The following is an 18,992-nucleotide window of genomic DNA, read 5'->3' on the forward strand; positions in this document are numbered from 1 at the left end:
AAAAAAGGGAACACTAATTTCAGAGCACAGCAGTGTTGAGTATGTGCGGCCCTGTTGATCTCTACCCCAATGAACTTGGTGGAGTGAGACTGGCACGGTTTGAATCTCAATACCTCACTGCAGAAAAATCTGTCCCTGTCTTAAAAGCAGAAAGAGCAAGGCAACACGGCTGAAGCCTGAGCATATCGCATATCGTCTTGCTCTATTTCCAGGCAGGGTCATAGGTAGATGATTAGTCAAATTCCAAACATCCTCTTCCTTGCTGTCTGGAGATTCGGCGGGGATTAGCTTTTTGTTTCAGATGTTGAGCTTCTAAAAACCGCCCTGCATCATCCACGTGAAAATAAATAACTCTATTTCTATCTCAGCTCACATGTAACATAGCCGGATATTATAAAAAACAACAACAAAAAAAGCATGTAGCCCCCCAAAAGCAGGCCCTGCAGCAGCTCTTGCTCCTACCAAGCAAGAAAATAAGCAGCACTCCCTGCTAGCTGTATCCTTCTCTTCTCTGATGGTGACAGATCTCCCTGCTGAGGAGTTTAATCAGCCCTCCCACGCGCAGGCTGTTCTGCCCTGGCACGGCGGCCAACACTATGGCACGGGGCAGCCTTGCACAACTGGGACGAGGCCACACAAGTTGTTCCAGAGTTCTTTGAAAGGCACATCATGAACATCAAACATGTTATGGGGTCACCCAGGAGCTGGTTTTTCCATCCTACATCATCAGTGTTCCCCCACTGATCTCTACAGTTATGGTAGTGGTGCCACCTTGGAATGAGGTGAGGTAGACCCAGATTCTTTCCAAATCCTCTTTTTGGAGTCTCTTACAGATTCAACCCAGGTAGACAGTAGGGCAGCAGCTCCACCATACTGGGGGGAGGGGGTTGTCGAGAAATAGCCAGTATGCTATGGAGAATGAGTGGAATGCTAAGAGTGTCCTGTGGAATTTGAGGTGGGACAGGGCTAGCACTGCCAGAGCATCTAAGGTGAAGTCCTTGCTAAAGTGTCTGGCAGTGGGCACAAGAGCAAAGGTATGTATTACATTTCCACTTCCTCCCACTTGAGCTTCAGGTTGGGACTAAGCCACCTGAGGGACTCCCAGGACACTCCTCACGTCCCACTCACGCAGATTTCCTGGGTTCTGGGGCTGGCACAGCTCTGCTGAACGCCCCATTGGTGGGGAAATCCTCCCCTCATCTTCTAGGGCAGGGGCAATTGCTGTGATCCTATGCAACCCAAATGCATCTTGATCTATCACAACCCAAAGGCACCTTGACACATTGCCGACCACAGGTCCTTCCATTTTGCGATTGACTGCCATGTCTCTGAAAAGGAAAGCTACAGAGGGCCCGCAACCTCATTATGACCTTCCAGACCAACCCTCGGGACAAGAGTCAGGTGGGGGGCATAACTATACAACCTGGAGGCGTTCTCATGCCTACTGTGCAAGGACGCTTGATGACACCTTGCATAGTGTGTATGTGAGAGCTGGCGTGAGGTGGCGTGTTTCAGAGAGGATTGGCTGCACGAGAAACCCAGATAGTCTGAGAGAGAGTGTGTGATGCTGCGAGATGAGGCCATGAGGGTGTGCGCATGTGAGAAAGGAAGGGAGAGGGGGAGAGTGAAGGAGAACACATGGATGCCCAGGGATGTGTGAATGAGATGAAATCTGCACGTAGCCGAGCATGCGACGTAGCAGAGAGGAGGAGAGGGAGACGCTTGGGATGCAGAGCGATCGCCTGCTGAGTGCCTGCAGTGGATGACACTGCAGGAATGCATCGGTGCAGAGCAGGCTGCACAAAGACGTGTGCTTTGCAAGTGTGCAACTCCACACCGGCAGATCGCCTGCATGCACATGAGAGGGCGTGTGTACGTGTGTTTTTGCAATAGGTTGTGACTCTTTCCTGAACTCACCTGTTTGCAGCCTTCCCTCCCCCCCAGCACACTGCCGCTTGCTTAATTTCCCTTCAGATGTTTATTACATTGTGGGGATAATCACGCGGCAAAACACCTCCCGGTGCCACGAGCAACACCAGATTGCCTTGCAGCAACGTTTCGATTTCTCTGGGGTTTTTTTTGTTTTTGTTTTTTTTTTTTGCTTGCTTGCTTGCTTTTCTTTTTCGTGCACACAAAGAGATGCAGCTATGAAAGCCGGCTCTCTCCTCACAGCAAGCGTTGCAAAGGAAGAAGCCGGGGGGAAACAGGCTCCTGAGAACCCGGGGTGAAAAAATAAACTCCCGTGCCGGGAACTCTGCTCTGCTTATCTCTGTCTGAGGAGGAAGGAATTGCTGTCCCCGCTCCTCCAAGCCATGTTAAAGGGGGTTTCATAGGGGGTATCATTTTAAATTAATTAATCATCCCGATGAACACACTTTTATTTTGTCAGCCAGGAGCAGCAGCTAGATTTTTCACTTGATACCCGGCCAAGAGGAGGATGGCAAGTTATGCTCCACCCATCTCTCCTTTATAAAAGCTGCAGCCCCGAGTGCCAGTTCAGTCTCTCCTAGCTCGCCACTACAATAAAGCCTCAACAGCTCACTCCGCTCCCACTGCATTTCACTTTTTTGCTTTTCCCTCAGCAGGGTGCAGGAGGTGGTCGGGCTCTGAGGCTCATCAAGGCTCACACACACAATCTGGAGCAATAAAACCCCTCTGATTGCTCTCACCTGTCTCCAAACCAAAGCAAAACCAATTGCCGGCGTTGTGAAAGGGACGGCACCAGAGCCAGCGCCCGGTGTGGGGATCCAATCTAAAAGGGAAGATCCAACCTAAATGGGAAGGTCTGACCTAAAGGGGAAGATCTGATCTAAAGGGGAAGATCCAATCTGCAGGAACATCTGAAGGAGCAGGAAGAAAGAAAAAGAGAATTTAAAAACAAAAAGGAGACGCTGAGGAAGACCTTATTTTTGGATTTCACACCAAACTTTGGAAAAGTTATTTTTATTCTAATACTTCTTTTTTTTTTCAAGAACATTGCTACCCATTCCTAAAAGCTCTTCTTTTTCAATACATATGCATTTAAGAAAGCAAAAAGACCGAGAGGGAAAATAGCACCCGGACCACCTGCTAAGGATCCATTTATTGGAACATATAGCTGGATGCTCGGTGCCCGGAGGAGCTTCTCCTCACCCACCCTATGAGATAGCAGAGCCTCTCAACCCTTCTCCCTGCACCCCCCGGTGCTGAGGCGATGGGGACCGGCAGCCTGCTTGCTGCCTGAGGACGGCTGCCAGTGCTTCCCTCCTGGGACTCTCCGTCCATGTGCCCGCAGCCAGCGGGGCCTGAAGCCGGCATGAATTTTGGCGTGGTCTTCGCCGTCATCCTCTCCCTGCCCCTGGCCCGTTTGGAGGTGAGTCCCATAGAGGGGAGCTGAGGGGGAGATGGGGAGGTAGGGAGGGTGGGTGGAGGAGCAAAGTGGGGAGGGGAGCTTGGTCGTGCTGCCATGGATAGGGGAGGGCTGTGCCTGAGGGCTGTGAGGTCTGCAGAGCTTTTTCCCCCAGTTCTCAGGAATATGGGTCAGGGCTGGGGCTGGGAGGGGGCTGCCCTGTGGGTATCCTGGCACGTGGAGCTCTGGGACCCCAAAGCATGCTGTATCCTTCGGTCTCATGTAGGATTTCGGTGCTGCAGTGGCTCAGGCTGCCCAGGGATGCAGTGGAGTCACTGTCCCTGGAGGTGTTTCAGAACCATGTGGATGTGGCCCTGAGGATATGGTCAGTGGGCATGGTGGGGATGGGCTGACGGCTGGACTGGGTGATATTACAGGTCTCTTCTGATCTAAATAATTCTGTGTCTGAATGGATCAAAAAGATGCGGTGCTGAGTTCCCACCGCAGCCCTACGTAACCAAGCCATGTGTCAATGTGCAGCTCAGCTGCTGTGGGAGGAAATCTTCCACCCCAACTTTTCTCTCTCTGCATCATATTTGTCTCTTCCTTCTCCATTTTCAGGCTGTCCCACTTATGGGTGGCAGGGAAGGGACCAGATCATGGCATCAGCACCCCACAGGCACATTTTGCCCAAGCCGCAAAGGGAAGCAGCTAGAGCTGCGGGCTGCCCAGTGGTTAAGTTTGTTTTTGTCAGAGAATGACATTTCCTGTGTGAGTGGCTCAGATTTTGCTCTCCTATGCAATACCAAACATCAGCTCTGGTTGGTGCTGGGGTAGGGCAGATGTGCCCAATCCCAGGGCACTGCTGTTCTGCAGGGTTAGGGCTTGGCAATTCTGGTTCTGTTCTGGGTTTCTTGGGAGGAACAGTGATGTTCATCATTTTATGACTGGAGAACTGAGACTGCTACTGCATAAGCAGGCAGAATCACAGAATTATTACAGTTGGAAAAGACTTCTGAGATCACCTGGCCCAAACATCAGCCCATCCCCACCATGCCTACTGACCGTATCCTCAGTGCCACATCCACACAGTTCTGGAACATCTTCAGGGACAGTGACTCCACCACCTCCCTGGGCAGCCTGTGCCAGAGACTTATCAGTCCAATATCTGCTTTGAGGGTGTCATGTCACCTCTGTCTGCACCAGGAGCACAGTGTGTCTCTGACCAGGCTGCAGACAGTCAACACTCTCCAGAGGGGGCTTGCACCCCCACTCAGCCCTGCCAGGGACAGCGCAGTAGAGATTGAGACAGGATCTCCCGAGCCCCTCTCCCTCTTCCATCACACTCACCAGGAGCTGGAGCCCCTCAAGAGGGAGGGAGCACGCGCCCCAGCGGGAAAATATTTGCCAGTTGGAAAGCGAAGATGCGAACCAATTTGCATTCACCCTGAGGGCTGCGATAGCTGCCTTGCAACATTTACGGAGATGGGCTGAGCCAGGCGTGGCTTTGCCTGGGTGAAGCCCTGTTGGCAGGGCTTTCTGGAATTCCCAAGGAATGGGGTGCGGCTGAGCATTCACCGGTAGCTTGGGCTCTGCCGTGCTTCTTCCTGCTGGAAAGTGGCTCATCCCAAGCATCAGGTAGTGACAAGGACACTGAAAGATAAGGCAGCTGGCGATGGATGGATGGATGGATGGATGGATGGATGGATGGATGGATGGATGGATGGATGGATGGATGGATGGATGTCATGGCAGTGGTGAACCGGTGCTCAGAGTCAGGAGGCAAGTTGTATGCGTGCTTTGTGCCATGGCAGGATCTCATGTGGAAATGGTTCTTGCAAGGAGGGTTGCCCCCTGCTGCCATGACCCCTGACATAGTCAGCATGAAGATTCTCAGAAAGTTCCCTCCACTGGGCAGAGGAGAAGACAGCTGGGTGCTCCCTTATCTGAGTCCAGCACATGGGTGTATAGAAACAGTGGCCAAAAAGAGAGCTTGTGCATGTCCTCAGCTTCTTTCTCCAGGCTCAGAGAGTCTCCCTTCTCTCCCTGTTGCACAGTCTTCATTCTCTCCTCCATACCACCTCTCCTAAGGGTGGAGATGCTGCACCACCAGGCAGGACTCAGCAGTTCTTGCCCATACATTGGACCTTTCAGCATCCCCAGTGCTCAAAATCCTACATTAGCGGAGATCTCCAGAAGTGATGGGGCTGGGGGCAAAGCCAATTTTACAGTGACATAGGGCATAGCCAGATTGTGGTTGCGTGCACGTGGGGTTCACAGCAACTCGAGCTGCTGAGACCTGGGAGGAGGTTCTGTCCTTGCACCCACAAGCTGCCCGTGGCTGTGCTGTAGGACGTGCATGGCACTGGGAAAAGGGGAGGGGATGTCTCTGCAGGTGTAGTTCGGGGGAGAGCCAGGCACTGGGGGCAGAGGGAGGGAGGGAAAAACAAACTTTCTTTCTTCTAGGAATTCAGCGGCCATGCAGGAATATGGGGCCAGGCCTTGGGGCACTTGACAGCCAGCCAGGAGTCCATTGAGACAAAAGTCTTCTTTGATCTGCCGCGCAGTTAAAAAAGGGAGATTGTTAACCTGTGTTAGACAAATAGCTCCGAGGAGCTGTTAAGCAGGAAAAGCACCAGCTGCTTGGGCTGTGCTGCCGGGGATCCCTCCTCCTGCGCTGCTCCCCACCTCTCGACCCCACGGGATCAGGTGGAGCTGGAGCCCAAAACTCCCCACCAGGTACCCCTAGGTGTGTAGTGCTAGGTTGGGCCCAGGAGGCAGCAGCAAGGTGACACCCAACCTTGTCACACCTGCCAACACTCTCTCCCCCAGCGGGTGGCAGAGTCTAAAATAAAAGTCCCATTTCCTACACGTATTAAGTATCAGGAAGGAGCAGAGGCATCCGTGCACAGCAGCGTTCGTGCACAAATGCTCTCAGCTGACAGGTGCAAGCGCTAAAAAGCATTTCACCACCTGGTGCTGGGAATTGCAAATGACCGCTCTGCACTGTGCACTGTGCAGGGTGGGGAGATGCCCCAGAGCTCTCATTGCTAGGCTGCTGGTCCTCACACCATGGGGTTGTCAGAAGGCATCTTCATTGCACAGCGATTCAGTGATCCCTGAATGATGTGAGTCACTCTCTCGCTGTGCCTCCATCACTGAGGCTGAGGAAGTGATGCCTGGGGCTCTGAAATCTGCATCCAGACCTGCTGTGAGATGTGACAGGGATAGAGGGGGGCACAGAGGCTTGGGGAGGACACCCTGCACTGCTTCTGCTTGTGTTGGGGCCCATGCATGCAGAGCTCGAGGGGCTCTGACTAGCAGGTCCAGCTGTGCACCTAACATCTGTCCCAGGAGGTTTCTGTCTCACAGCATTCAGCCACCACGTTTGTCACCACATGGAGCACCCGCTCAGTGGATGGGAGCACTCCCACTCCTCCATCAGTAGAGGTGGTGGGTGGGTGGCCAAAGGACCTGCGTATTTGGGATTGTGCCACCCACCTGCTGCTTCTCCCCAAGCAGAAAGGAAATGTTCTGCCCTGAACCCGTGCAGGCAAGGGGCAGCACTACACCAGAGAGACCACACACGTGCCACTGACCGCCCATAAAAGCCCACATGAAAATCCTGATGCTCCGCAGGCGCACGAGCCAAGCTCTGCTCTCAGTTACAGGGCATAGGGCCGGGCTGTGCCTCCAGCGGCATCCAGCACCCTGCTGAAAGAGCCGCTTTTCCGCATGAGTAGCTCTGAATGGAGAAAGCTAGGAGCTAAGCAAACACTCCGGCCAGCACTTTCCTCCTCTCTTTTTTCTCCTCTTTCGGAAGTAGGTTTCAATCAGTGCTTGCTTTCCCACACCACTCCTTTGTTGTTGCCTTGTGTGCTGCCAACGGGACCCATTCAAGGTTGTGTAAGATTCCCAAGAGATTGATAGTGTTGCACCTGCCTGCAGGTCTACCATCCAATGGCTGCGGGCCTGGTGACTCCAGGTTGTTGTCATCAGCACCCAGTGACGTCCCAGATCAGCACCTCTGCCCACCCCTGGTGTCCAGCACTGTCTGCAGTTGCAGTTTGCTGCAAAGGTCCATCTGCCTCTCCCCCGACCCCCCCAGCTCTGTTTTTTAAGAGTATGCAAATGGTGGATATAATTGGGCCGCTGTGGTTTGAAAACACGCGCGTGCACACGCACATACACCCGATAATCTCACAGAGCCTGTGAGGGAGTTTCATAACAGAGGGAAATATTGGGAAGGTTTTATCTGATAGCGTAAGGGAAGTCTGTTAAAACGCCTGTACTGCAGGCAGCAGGAACAAGGGCCCACCTGGAGAAGTCATACGGTACCGGAGGAGGAAGCATTACTGACTGCCTTCCCCCATGCTCCTTCAATTCCCCACACTCCTCGATGAAGCATTCGCACATCACCTCTCTAATGCCCATTTTCCTCCTTTTTTTTTTTTTTTTTTCCTTGTCATCTTGCAGGGGGATCCCATACCCGAAGATATTTATGAGATTTTGGGCGGCAGCTCCGTGCGCTCCATCAGTGACCTCCAGCGTGCCCTGCGGATAGACTCCGTAGGTAAATCTCCTCTTCACCAAACACTCCTCTCTGTCTTCTTTGCTCTCTGGGGAGAAGGGAGGGAGCAATCCATCGCCCAGCAGATACACTCCCAGTAGACCCCACTACCAGCGCAGCATCCAGGAGCATGCCCATATTGGGGGGTTGGAAGTTGATGATCTTTGAGGTCCCTTCCAATCCAAGCTATTCTCTTAGTCTGTGATTCCACGACTCTGTGATTCTATGATTTTATGATTCCTCGACCACTCAGGATCCGATCCCTGGGCATTTACACACCCAGTCCCCCTGAGACCTATGGGAGTTAGGCAAATAGATGCCTCTGCAGATCTTTGAACCAGCCAGGTCTATAAAAATGATAGGAGATGGGCAAGGGGAGTACTTGGAACAGGAGCCAGCACTTCTCACCCTGCAAAGAACACAGGCAGCATGGCTTGAGCTCGCCAAGGGTCAAGTTAGGAGGTGGAGAAAGACAGGCAAAGAGGGCTGAGCGATTCTCTGCTTGAGCTCGTAGGAGAAGCCACGTGCCCGGGGATGAAGTCGGGATGGCCGGGGTAACCCTGCCTCACCTCCTGCCCCCAGATAAGAGCTCCGGGGGCTGCAGTGCCGCGGGGTCACTTGGCGCAGAGTGGTGGAGCGCACAGGGGTCGGCACGTGTGGGAATTGGAGCACGCGCCACGGCGGCTGGGCTGGCCCAGGAATTTATTTATAAACGGTCTCTTCAGAGCAAATTCCTTTCTATTCTAACCCTGCTCCTGCCTGTCGTCCCCCGGCCCCCCCAGCTCGCCTTCTCTCTCGTGTTTTGTCTGTTTGCAGCTTTGTAATCCTTGCCGAGACACTATCTACGGGGGAACAGAATTTCCTGCTTTTGTTTCCTATGCCAGTCCAACCACTGGCGCAGTCTCAAAAGCATTCCCGCTGCCTTTCAAAACGGCCCTAGAGGGGCAGGGGGGGGAACGCGAGGGGGAGGGCACCAGCTGCGTTCTGCTATTGTTTGCCTTAGAAAGAGGCGACGAGGCTCCCCACCACCGCCACGGCCGCTCCCTGCCCTCGCCAGTTCCCTCCTCCTCATCCACCAGCCGCACAATGGGGCAACTTCCAAAATTAGCCCCTCCGGGTTGATTGTCTCAGGCTGGTCCCCCCCCGCCCCGAGCCTCTTCGGTGCCGGCCCGGCGTGTAGAAGGACAACCTGAAGAGGGAGGGACTCGCTTTTTCAATAGGAGATTTGTTTCGAGACAACAGTTGTTGCTATTTTTCTCCCTCCCTCTCCTCTCATCAGCTTAACTTTTGCGCAAAAGGCAGCCCCCACCCTTGCTGGATGAAACGCAGGATGGAGGGGTGGGGAGATGCGTGCAGTCTGTCATCTCCCAGTGCCCAAGGAACAGATACATCTCTATCACAGCTGCCAGCTGCCTTCAAGGCTGAGAAATACAGTGAGCTGTCTCTTGCTGGCTTGGAGGGCAAAAGGGTACAGAGCAGGCTAGAGAGCTTGGAGTCATCAGTTTCACTTGAGGTCTCTGGCACGGGGAACAGGGACACAGAGAGCCAGCATCATGAGTCAAGTGGACTGAGTATGTTGCTCTCCTGACCTTAAACACTCCCAAAGACCCAACAACTGAGGTGAGTTGGGTGGGAGTCATCTCCTTTAACTATGGCTGCCTACTGGCTAGACATGACCACTTAAGCCGGTCACCCAAACACCCTCTGTGGCCCTTGGAGAGGGGCCTAGAGCATGACCCACCAGATTCTGCATGTCTGCCTCCAGATGAGATGAATGGTGTCCTAGAAATGACCACACCTCTCCAGACACTCCAAAGGGAGTTGGCCTCATGCACAGATGTAGGCTGAACAGACACAATTTCTCCTCGTGAATACAGCCTCTGTGCACATACCCCCAAATCCTTCAGTAGTTGCTTCGGAGCTGAGCAGAGAGCAACATCCCTACTGGGAAGGCTGCACTCAGATAGCACTGAGGGATGGGATGTGATGGGTATGGGAAGTCTTCTCTAGCATATATGTGATAAACAGATATCTTCCACTGGCCCCAGATCCCCTGTATTGCTCCCTTGATGCTGACGTCCATTCGGCTTCCTTCAGCTGCTAAAGCAGGCCAGAGAAGGAAAGAGCCGTGGCTGGGTGGGAGCTATCTCTGAGCACGGCCATTGTCCGCAGCTCAGGAGGGGCTGCGTGTTGGAGTGCTCCGCAGGGATTATGGGCATTTCTCTATTCAGCACTTCCTATGGGAAAAAGTGGAGGGGTGGGAGAGCCCTGATCAGAGCCAGGCTGAATGCTTTCTGCCTTCCTTCCCCATCACTGACAGAGCTACCTCCATCCAGCTCCTGCAGTTTACCGTAGAGCAGTAGAGGGGAAAAACAGCCATTTTAGCTTCACTTTCATGTTCTGCTATCAAACTGACTCGATCTTAGAGACTCTTAAGCTGAGCTGTGGACCTGCTGACCACATGCTGGTTGCAGAAGGACAGTCTGAACCTCTTGGCTGCTCCTCTCCCACTCCAGGTCACAGCTGTGACCTTGCTGCAGATTTACACATGCATGACACGCCAGGATCTTGGCTTATCCCTTATCCCACACCTCGCTACTGTGCTGGGTGGGCAGAGTACAAGTGCCTGATGGTTGGACTAGATGATAGCAGTGATCTTTCCAACCTTAATGATTCTTTGAATTTATGGCTCTATGATTCTATGATTCTCCTTCTGCCCCTACCCACTGCTACCAGCTTTCTCCTTCCCTTTACAGAGGAGGACAGCTCCAGCCTGGACCTGAACTCAACTCAGCCCAGCCAATACCACGTGTCCCTGGCTCGAGAGAGGCGAAGCCTTGGTGAGTGTGGGGTGCTGCACTTCATATATGTGCTGGGGTACCGATTAAAGTACATGTGGAGGCACTGTGTCCAGCAGGGAGCTGGGTGGGTCAGAAAAGAAGAGCACGTGCATGTGACAAAGCCATGTGGAGTCTGTTCTTTTCCCCACCGATGGCTGCAGTAGGTTGGTGACAGTTGCACATCCCGTTTCATCCTCCCTCCTCCTCTCGGCCTCTGCAGATGCTTTGGCAGCAGCAGAGCCAGCTGTCCTCGCCGAGTGCAAGACACGGACGGTGGTCTTTGAGATCTCCCGTGACATGGTGGACAGCACCAACGCCAACTTCGTGGTGTGGCCACCCTGCGTGGAGGTGCAGCGCTGCTCCGGCTGCTGCAACAACCGCAACGTGCAGTGTCGCCCCATGCAGATTCGAGTCCGGCACGTCCAGGTAAGGCAGACATAGCCCCCTAAACTCCAAAGCCTCGTGCAAGGCTCACGTAGCTGCCCGCTCCCTGACACTCTCTTTATGGTCATGTGTTCCTGCATGATGCATACAGTGCTGCAAGCTCTGGCTCTGTGATGGCCGTGCTTTTGCTGTCCAGCAGCTGGGCACTATCACTGCAGCAGTGTTCCTTTGCTATTTCTATGTCTCGAGGTTGCCTCCTCTTCTGTGTTAGAGCAGAAGAACCAGGATGATGCAGAGGGTGCACTGGCACAGGTTGCCCAGAGAGGTGGTAGATGCCCCATCCCTGGAGACACCCAAGGTCAGGCATGAGGGGCTCTGAGCACCTGATCTAGCTGTGGGCATCCCTCTTCATTGCAGAGGAGTTGGACCAGATGGCCTTTAAGGGTTCTTTCCAATTCAAATGATGAATTCAAATAAACCAGGATACTTTCATCGCAGAAACTCTGTTCAGAGCAGAAAGAGGAGGGCATGATGGTGTCAAGGCTCCATCCCACAGCTGCTGCAGGTGTTGCAGCAGCTTCTCCTCTTTGCCAGCCCCACAGTTACCTCCTGAGCCAGTCCAGAAGTGAGCAGACACCTAACGGCTCACCCCTCTGCCCGCCTCTCTGCTAACAGTGATCTTCTCACAGCTTCCTCCCAGACTGCTTTTTTAAAAATAATACTCATCCCACATTAATCCTCTGCCTGAGCCCTGAGAGACTCCCCCAGGCAGAGGTTGACTGGGAAAGGTTGCATTCAGGCAGCTCTGTTCATCAGGAAATATCAGGAAATTCCTTTCTCAGAAAAGCCAGGCTGAAATGAGGGAAAAGGAGGGGGGGGGGGGGGTGCAGGAGTTGTTTTTGTGGAAAAAGCAAGTGAGAGGTCAAAAGCCAGCCACAAAAAGTGACCTGGAAATGGTTTCTTTGAGGACAGAGGTCTCACTATTGTTTGGCTGGAAGTGTTTGTCTAGTGAGCAGCGTGTGGTCTGAAGTGCGTGGAGTGGGCTTTCAAGGAAAGATAAACAGCATGGCCGCAGTGGTGCTGACCCAGGGATGCTGCTGGGGGCAGTGGGTTTGGAGGAATTAAATCCCACAAGCAAGTATTTATAGCTGCAGAGCACTTAGAGACTGCGGGCTTGTCAGATAAGCTGAATGGGGTCAGGCCCAAAGTGGGAGGACCCCAGGCTGTGGTGGGATGCAGTGTGAGCCTTCCCTGAGTCAGCACTGGTGGAGAGTCCGAGGGAATTTCCAGAGCACCGCCTTACCCTGAAAGGGAGGGCTTCAGCCTCATGAGTTATTAAAGAGCTGCAGACAGATTCAGACAGGCCTGTTGAGGCCATGTCTGCTCACATCGAGCACAAGCTGTTTTCCTTCTGCCCTTCCTGTGGGATCCTACAGCGATTAATTCTGGTTGCCTCCAGGTGCACATCATCCTGGCTGTATGAACAGCTTCTGCATATGGTTGGCCACTCAACCTTCTCCTCACCAGCAGCAGAGACAAGTTAGGAATGGGGGAAACAAGCAGGCAAATCCAAGTTTAGCTTTGCCCTGCTGGTGTGTGCAAAATTAGCTCCGTATACACTACCCCTGGCCTGAAACTGTGCACTCCGCACTGCCTTCTGACCCTTTAGGAAGAGAGCCAGTGCATAAGTGCACAGACACTGATTATTTTTGCAGAGTGGGAGCTACAGTTATGTTCATCTTTTGGCCTCATCTGTCTTCAAATAGGTGAACAAGATCGAGTTTGTCCAGAAGAAGCCAGTATTCAAAAAAGTAGTCGTGCCTTTGGAGGACCATGTGCAGTGCCGATGTGAAGCAGTGTCCCGGCCACCCCCCAGGAGCAGCCGGCCGGCACCCCGTGAGCAGAGACGTAAGGATCTTGGCCTTTGTAGTGCAAGGGGAGGCTGGGGTGGGATGAACAAGCTCGCTGCTGGGTGGTGAGGCAGTAGCACAGCTGCCCACAGAAGCTGTGCTGCCCCATCCCTGGAGGTTCAAGGCCAGGTTGGACAGGGCCCTGGGCAGCGTGAGTTGGGGTTGGCAGCCCTGCTCATGGCAGGAGGTGGGACAGTGTGTGGGGAAAGACACTCCAGCATGACCCAGCTTCCCCTTGCTGTATGCTCTCCCCTCTCTTTTGGCAGGCTTGTCGCCGTCGTTCACCACAGCTGCCGTCTCCCAGAGGAAGCGGGTACGCCGGCCGCCAGCACAGAAGAGAAAACACAAGAAATACAAGCATGTCAACGATAAGAAAGTGCTGAAAGAAATCCTCATAGCATAGAAGCGCTGGCAGGAGAGAGAGAGCACAAGGCAGGTGACAGCAAGCTGCTTTTCCCTGGGTTGGGGTTCCGTCCTGGTGCTTTGGAGCCTTCTCTCAGCACCAACAGCAACTCAGCATGGAGCTGCATCAGGACCCGAGCGTGGGAAAAGTCCAATGCACACGTCCCATGTATGCCTTCATGGCTCTTGGGCTTCAGCCTCCCCCTTGCCTCCCTTAAAAGCAGACAGCAAGCCTGACTTCTCTCCACACCTAAATTCCCGTGGGATCCGTGTTATTCATCTCTTCTGTGGAACAGCTCCTGTTCTCCTTTCTCTATTGATTCTCTGTTGAAAGAAGAGAATTAATGTTGCTCTGGGGATCCCTTTTCCTTTCATTTCATTAGTTGAGTTGGCAGAAAGACTCCAAAGCAGCAAAACACTTGGTTCATCCCTCTCCTAGCGGGAAGCCTGTGTGCATGAGAGAGGTCACACCAGGGAAAGAAGAGCTGGAATCTCAGGCAATAGATCTGGACTTTGTCAGTCCAAGGCCTGATTCTTCTCTCTCTGACTTGTGTAAACAGGAGTAATTCCCCCGTCATCAAAAGAATTTTGCCCTGCCACAGCTACTTGGAGGAGCGTGGGCCATGCCTCCCTCAGGACAAGGGGACAATGACTCACAAGATTAGGGGACATGGGGAGCCAGGCAGCATCCTGGGATTGACATTCCCATGCTGAGCACCACCACGGCTCTGCTTATCCTAGGTTCCCAGTGTCCGAATGATGCAAACCCATGCAGATCTCAGCTCTGGCTTGAGCTATCTAGGAGGAAATATAGAGAAGGTCAAAAGCCTTCCTGAGCTCTCCTGTTTGGTACTTGGCATTTCTGGAGGAGAATAAGGGAGAGGAGGAGAGCAGATGGTTATAGTCTGCCCAGGGAGGTGGTGGAGACACTGTCCCTGGAGGTGTTCCAGAGCCATGTGGATGTGGCACTGATGATATGGTCAGTGGGCATGGAGGGGATGGGCTGGTGGTTGGACCATGTGATCTTAGAGGTCTTTTTCAACCTTATGATTCTACGCTTCTTTATCCTAACGCTGTGCCTGTTTTTGTTTGCCTTCCAGGTTTATTTAATATATTTGCTGTATTGCCCCCATGGGGTCCTTGGAGTGATAACTTTTCCTCTTTGCCAGTCTGCCTCAACGACTGATTCAGGCGGCAAATGGTGCTTCCCTTTCCAGCAGTGGACCTTCTCCCACCGAAGCCTCTCCCTTCTTTCATTTATTAACATTTTAAAGTTTTACAAAAAACAAAAAACCAACCAAAAAAAAAAAAGCAAAAAAGACAAACACAGCTTATATATATATATACATATGAGAAAAGAACAAAGTAGAAACAAAACCATGAACCCCCAACACACAATGAGGACAGGTCAATGCCCTCCCTGCTCAGGTGGACAGGATGGAAAATGTGAAAAGGAGAGTGGGGCCAAATCCTTTACTGCAGGGAGGAGGAAAATGAATGGACTGAGGGAGGAAGAGGCATTTTCTTCCTTCCCTGTGTGTTTCTGTATGGCCGGGGCCCGGCTGAGATCAGCACTTGCACTGGACCTGCGATTAGAAACAGGCATATCTCAGACTGCGGGCAGCAACCCATGATGGAAAATGCACTATACGGACCTTTACCGCCCAACCTGGACAGAGATATATTTTTAATGTGCGTGTGTATATTTTATTTTAAAAAGAAAAACCAAAACCACTGAAATATATGACATCTCGGGGAACAGAAGAAAAACAAAGCAAAATGAAAACCATGAAGCCAAATGCCATTCCCCCCCTTTCCCCTCCTGCTCCTGGTGCTGACTGGAAGGTGTTCGGACCGAGGGGAAGGAGCAGCTGGCGGCAGAGCCATCCCTGTGCCCTGGCCCTGCCAAGGAGCTGTCTTTGCACATGCTGATGGAGAACTCAACTTTCCAGGCTCGGACTCAGAGTATTTTTTAAATTCGCTCTGTATGTGTGCACGTGTCTATGTGTGTATATGTATACGTGTGTGTGCGTGTGCGTGCGTATTTATACATACATATATAAATATATATATATATGTTCTTAAATGGATTTCATTCCCGACGGCAGGCGGTTTGGAGGTGCACGTCCCTGCTGGATCCATTGGTTGGCACTGCACTGCTCGGTGCCTGTGAGGCTGGGGTCGAGACAGGCAGATCCCTGCCCACAGCTCTCTGCCTCGGGTGCTCTTTTCTCTCCCTTCCCACCAACACCCAGCACTGCTTTCTTGCAGGAGGCGAAGTGGCAGGGCAAGGCGATGAACAACAGCCAAACTTAGAAGCATGACTTAATTTCATCAAGCTGTCCTCGCCTGCTCTGTGGTCCCGAAAGCGGAATCATGTCATTCCCACGGGCTCTTTAACCCCTTCGTGGGTGTCCTGTGCACTGTGCCTTCGTTAGTCCCCAGCTCTCCTGTGTTATTTTTTTCCCCTCTTAAACTCCATCAGGATTTTACCCATTGGATGTTACAAGCTCCTGCAGGGAGCTAGCTGTACACGCCTTCATCATCTCCATCCAAAATGGGAATTCCCACTGCAGGACTTGGGCACTCCTGCTCCAACCTGGCAGCATCATGCATGGAGTCACCTAGCAAAGCCCCAGGGAAGCTGGGGATGGGGGCAAAGCCACGGTGTGGGGCTTCTCAGGTTGTGTATGGGCTCAGCCCCCAGCCCTCAAGTCTTAAGGCGCTTCGCTTTCCTCTTCCAAAATGTTTCCTTCAGTTTGTAAAGATGGTGAGGCTTAATTTTAATATTTTTTTTTGCTTTTTTTTATTGTAAGATTAATTTATATTCATTACTGTATTTAAAGTTGTAAGAAAAAGAAAAAAAGAAAAAAAAGAAAAAAAGAAAAAAAAAAGAAAACAGAAAGCAAACCAAACCTCTCAAAGAACATTTTCTCTTTCTCTTGTGAGCTGAAGGAAATTCAGCAGAGGCACACACAGCTCAAGGTCGGGCACAGCGGGGTTCCCAGTACCTCCTGTTTCATTTTCAGAACGCTTACACCCAGGCTGCAGCACAGAGCGAGCGCTGCAGGGAAAGTCCTGCTCACCCTCATCGGGGCAGCTCGGCACGCACCTGCCCGCAGCATCTTTGCCAGCTCATGGTCTTCTCCAAAATGAGTCAGGCCCTGGGGATTTCTTGTCGAGGGTCCCCTTTTTGTTAGCGGCTCCACTCAGAGGCACAGCCAGAATTTCCCTGCACGCTTTCATCGCAGCGCCGGATTCCTCTGCTTTGAAGGAGCTGGGACGGTGTTTATGCTCTTCAAAGCTGTGCAAACATTCAGCCAGGTCCCCCCTTAGTCACACCGTCTAGACGCCGTCAGTCCTTCCCTTCTTCAGAAGGGCTGCTGCCTTTCCTGTTCCCCCAAGCAAGGGAGTGTTGCGCAGTCAGTGGGTGCAAGGCTGGGTTTGAGTTTGAGTCTGGGTTTGAATTTGTGTTTGAGTATGAGTTTGGGTTTCATTTTGGGTTTAGGTTTTAGGTTTAGGTTTGGGAGATGCATTCCCTCTCTCCAGGCAGGTGGAATCTCAAAGCCACACTTGTAGCTCTCATAGTTACACCAGACCCACACGGGACAGGACATGGTAGGGAGACGGGACACAACCCATAGGACACCAAGGCAAAGCAGGACACGGAGGGGAGAGGGGATGCATCCCATAGTGGCCCCATTGTGCTGTCCATGCGCAAGAACCTGGTGGGTCTGGGGGTGGAGATGCTGCCTGTGTCAAGCAGGGCACACAGAGAGAGGAAAATTTGAAGAATTAAAATCTGCTTAGGAAAAAAGAGTCCACAAAGCTCTTCTCAAAGTGGTGCAGCTGTTCATGGCTCGCCTTCACACAGCCTGTGACCAAGCAGAGCTGCATCCCTCCTGAACTGTAATCTGCTGTGACCAAGCAAAAATGTTGCAGACCTGGGAATTTCCCCTCTTAAAAGGCATCGGGAAGGAGCCAAATAGCCTCGGCTGCTTCCACCTTTCATCTTGAGATTAGCGGAACGAGGAAGCCCAAGGCCCCAGAATCCAAGTGGGATGCCAGGGCTTTGGGAGCAGAATAGACTTGGAAAACACAGCCCCTTGGAATTACCGACTCAGACAAAAAACTGTTTGCAAACAATTCAGCAGTGACCCAAAAGTAAAGAGGAGGGAGGTTTGTGGTTTGACAGTCAGTGTTGAAATGCTTGCTGTGAGTTTTTCTGCACGCACTGCAAAAGCCAAGAGGCAGCATGCTCAGTTTGGGGATGCCAAGCAGCTTGGGAAACTCCTAGGTTCCCAAATCTGCTGACCTGCAGCCACTGCAGTCACTGAACTGCAGCTCCATGCCCCAAACAGCCTGGCTTGGAGGGTTCTGCTGCAGGAGTAAAGAGAAGGAGAGGTGTTCCAGGCCAGGCTGGATGGGGCCCTGAGCAACCTGATCCAGTGCCTGATTTAGTGATTGGCAGCCCTGCTCATAGCAGGAGACTGGACATGGATGATCTTCAAGGTTCCTTCCAACCGACGCCATTCTATGACTCTGTGATCCTCCATGCCTGGGGTCAGAGCAGAGCGTGATGATGGATGAACTGCAGCGCGCATCCCCTGGGTGGAGCCTGCAGGGGGACCTGTGCCTTTAAAGCCTGCAGAGGTGTTATTTTGGTGGAAAAAGTGTTTCATGGCCGTGATGGAAACTGTTTGTATCTGACTGATTGACCAAAGAGAGAGAAAGAGAGAAAAGACCTTCCTTCCCTGCAATGGATTTAGGAATTTTTTCCGCTAATCAAGAAGAAAAACAAAATTATGTGCTGGGGGCTGGGAGGAAAAGGAGGCCTCCCTGGTGTCCCATAAACCTGGGGGCTGTGAACAACACATGGTGATGGGAGCACAGCTGGCCCTGGAAAATGTGAGGCAGCCAAGAAGCACAGTACGGGGACAGCAGCCCTGGGGCTGTGTGGGGACATGGCAGCGTGGCTTGAGCCAGACCAAATCTGTGCTCCCAAAGGATGCACAAACCCAGACGAGGTCCACAAAAGTCAGGATCAGAGACCTCTGCCATAAGCTTTCTCCCAAGGGAGGGACAGGTCTCATCAGAATGTCCCTCAACTTTGTTATGGGCTCATTAACTATCTGGTGCAGATCTCATCAGCAGGGCTGAACCTGGACCTGAGTCCTGGCACTGGGATTTGGCATGGATGATGCTCCCCTAGCTGCTGTGAACAGCACTGTAACCAAATAAAGGATTTTCTCAGCACAGCCACCTCCAAGTGCATTAAATGAAACAGAAGGGAGCAGCTGAACAGGATCTGCACTTTTCCCCCATGATACGCATTTTCCCTTTTCCATGGGTAGTTCCACCAGCTGAGCTGCAACCTATTGCTGTGCTTCTTTATTTACTTAAGTTTCAAAGCCTGTGGCCAAGAAGGAGCCACCAGAAGATGTGCTCTAGTCGTGGGCATTTATATTCCACTACCAGAACTGCAACAGCACCCGCCCATCCATGGATCTGCAAATGAACATGGGAGTGTTGGCAAGGAGTTGCAAGAAACAGCTACA

The 18,992-nt window shown here is 52.3% G+C and overlaps 1 protein-coding gene across 2 annotated transcripts; it reads left to right on the top strand.

Annotated features, from left to right (window-relative positions):
* Positions 1-2,488: 2,488 nt before the first annotated feature.
* PDGFB (platelet derived growth factor subunit B) lies at positions 2,489-16,413 on the top strand. 2 transcript variants are annotated; one of them, XM_065742909.1, is made up of 7 exons: positions 2,489-3,352; positions 7,805-7,901; positions 10,655-10,738; positions 10,959-11,164; positions 12,889-13,030; positions 13,299-13,468; positions 14,535-16,413. In XM_065742909.1, exons 1-6 carry the CDS (start codon positions 3,263-3,265, stop codon positions 13,433-13,435), a joined length of 756 nt encoding a protein of 251 aa, XP_065598981.1. In that variant the 5' UTR covers positions 2,489-3,262; the 3' UTR covers positions 13,436-13,468; positions 14,535-16,413. The 2 variants fall into 2 exon arrangements, with proteins under 2 accessions (XP_065598981.1, XP_065598980.1); XM_065742908.1 differs by having other exon boundaries at positions 13,299-13,464; positions 14,535-16,412.
* The last annotated feature ends 2,579 nt before the right edge of the window (positions 16,414-18,992 follow it).

The sequence above is a fragment of the Cyrtonyx montezumae genome, unplaced genomic scaffold, assembly GCF_038088225.1.
Source record: "Cyrtonyx montezumae isolate F1298 unplaced genomic scaffold, pur_monq_1.0 scaffold_3, whole genome shotgun sequence".
Lineage (NCBI taxonomy): Eukaryota > Metazoa > Chordata > Aves > Galliformes > Odontophoridae > Cyrtonyx > Cyrtonyx montezumae.

What these genes read in the sequence shown, in the direction of transcription:
- PDGFB (XM_065742909.1), top strand. Translation starts at nt 3,263, where the DNA reads ATGTGCCCGCAGCCAGCGGGGCCTGAAGCCGGCATGAATTTTGGCGTG. An exon ending in CCTGCGGATAGACTCCGTAG is followed by an intron (nt 7,902 to 10,654) that starts GTAAATCTCCTC and finishes TTCCCTTTACAG; the next exon opens with AGGAGGACAGCTCCAGCCTG. An exon ending in TTCGAGTCCGGCACGTCCAG is followed by an intron (nt 11,165 to 12,888) that starts GTAAGGCAGACA and finishes GTCTTCAAATAG; the next exon opens with GTGAACAAGATCGAGTTTGT.